General features: G+C 36.5%; 1 protein-coding gene across 1 annotated transcript; it reads right to left on the minus strand.

The window, feature by feature from the left end:
- Window positions 1–1242: 1242 nt before the first annotated feature.
- Window positions 1243–2032, minus strand: LOC110095050 (mannose-specific lectin-like). Its single transcript, XM_020820418.2, has one exon. The coding sequence runs from the start codon at window positions 1956–1958 to the stop codon at window positions 1452–1454; it is 507 nt and encodes a 168-aa protein (XP_020676077.1). The 5' UTR covers window positions 1959–2032; the 3' UTR covers window positions 1243–1451.
- Between the last annotated feature and the right edge of the window lie 476 nt (window positions 2033–2508).

Raw genomic sequence — 2508 nt, forward strand, 5'->3', positions numbered from 1 at the left:
CCATAATGATTAATTTGAGGTGGATTGTTAAGGAACTCTCCACGTCAGCAGATTAAAGAAACAGCCACGTCATTATAATTGTACTTTCTTGCATTCTCTGTATTAGAATTTATATATATTCACTCACCGTGTAATAGATTAGCAGTAAAAATTTTTGGAATAATAATCTTGAAGACTGAACGACTCATGAGTTCTTCTTGATCAAGCTTTTCAACTCAATATTTTAAATCATCGTGTAATAGATCCGAATAAATACGAGTGTAGACTATAGGTAAAAAAAGCTTATGATATAGTTTTAATAATATATATAATATTATGTACGGAATTTAAAATATATTTTTACAAGAAAAAATTTGTCAAAATCTTCTAATTAGATTTTAGATTAGAAAGAATTTTGAAGTCTTTCGATCTTTTTTGAGATGAATGTAATATGAAACTTATTTTTATATTATATTAATCTTAAAATAAAAATAAGTTTAATGACTTAAAAAAAATGATCTGACAAGTTATTTTTACTTTGATATTTATTTATATAAAAATAACTAAATTTCATAGTTAAAAAAAATTAATCAAACATATTCCTTTATCCTTCCAAAAAAGTGATTAAGATGAGTGGACAATATAGATAAATAAACCGTACAGTATATATAAAATATTTATTATTGTAATAATCTCAAAATATATTAAAAATTTATAAAAATAAACATGACCTCACAAATTATTTTTATTTTTAATATTGATTTAAAAAATAAATAAGTGTTATTTTTGAAATTATAAAAAATCATATCAGCTTCTCCTAACAAAAAAGTTATTAGGATAGTTAAAAAAAATTTCAAATCTATTTTAAGTTAAATATAACAACTCGGTATTGCTCGGTATTACTCGGTATTTTTTTCTAGAAAAAAATCGGTACAACTCGGTATTGTTCGGTATTTGCTCGGTATTGGTTATTGCCGAGCAAAATCGACCAATACATAGCAATACCGAGTAGTACCGAGCAATACCTAGCAAAATCGAGAAATACCGAGCCATCCTGGGTCCGTTCCGGGTCGGGTTGTCGAGGCGCGAGGTAAATAGTGAGAACGCGTGGCGCGATTCTACTGGCGGCCGAACGTAGAGCTACGTCCTGTGACCACACCAAATAAAAGTTCCCTACCAACAAGCTTTGGCTCATTGAAGTTTTTTTTTTCTTTGAACAACTTATCTCGTAGTTTCATTCAAATTCGTTCCTCAACCCAATAATTTTACTTGTAAAAAGCTCGTGAAATATATCATTTAGAAAAGAAACTAATTATTTGATACAATCATTCATACTGCAGCAGCAACACACAATCAACGGAAAATTAACTTGCTTAATTAGGCATTAGCATCGCAGGAGCCAATGCCTTTTTATTCAAAATATATACTAATAAAGCTTCTTTCATCGTCTCGATCTGTATTAATGTTACTCTTCAAGGATGCAGCTTCTTCACCTTGTTCTGCGCGGCGCCGGACGCCGCCGCCGTGCCGTTGCTATGCGGGATGACGACAACAACAGCATTGCCAACATTGGTTCCAGTCGCCCAAATAGCATTGTTAGAGTTATCGTATATGACGACGTTACGATCTCTCTGGACGATGAGATAATAATTTCCATTTTGGCGATTGGTGTTGCTCGCCCAGATAACATTGCTACCACTATAAATTACGAGATTACCATCAGTCTGCATCCTGAGAACGCAGCCGGAGGCCCGTCCGTTGGTCCCTGTGGCCCAAACTGCTCCGCCGTTATCGTAGAGAACGAGGTTACAATCTTGCTGCATAATGAATAAGTAGCCGCCTTGTGCGAGTGATTGTCCGGGTCCAAGCGACTGGCCGGCGTTCAGGCGGTCGTCGGCAAAGGCGGGAGTGGTTAGGAGGCTAAATAAGGTGGCGACGAAGAGGAGGAGGATTGTTGGGGAGCTAGGGGAGGAGGCCATGGCTGTGTGGGTTTATTGGGAGGTTGGGAGTATTGGGTTATGCTTTGGTTGGTTGAGTGGATGCTGAAGGGAAGATGGGTCGCTATTTATAATGAATGTATGGGTACGGATCAGAATATAATAATATAAAAAATGGGATACGCCATATGGGATCGAGTTAGGGCATCTCCAACAAAAAATCTCATTTTTTACACCAAAATGCAGTGGAACCGAAAAATGTTGTGATTCATCTCCAATCGAATATCATTTTGCCCTGTAACCATTGTTCGCGCCTTTCTTCCGCAAGTTCTGCAAGTTCGGTAGAGACCAACAAAATGACGCAGATGAACAGTGCACACCAATATTGGCATCGCACTGTTCATCCACGATCAAATGGCGTCAAAAATGACGGTCGGTTGGAGCAAAGCAAGAACGACAAACAAGCCATTGGAGTTGCCCTTATGCGTGCATTACGCCGCATACCGTTTTATCATAATTCATAAGGCATTCGTTATAAGGAAATTTTCCAAGTTTGATTTTTTCTCGAGATTTGTGCCGGATCAAGATAATT

This window comes from Dendrobium catenatum, unplaced genomic scaffold (genome assembly GCF_001605985.2).
Source record: "Dendrobium catenatum unplaced genomic scaffold, ASM160598v2 fragScaff_scaffold_1335, whole genome shotgun sequence".
Lineage (NCBI taxonomy): Eukaryota > Viridiplantae > Streptophyta > Magnoliopsida > Asparagales > Orchidaceae > Dendrobium > Dendrobium catenatum.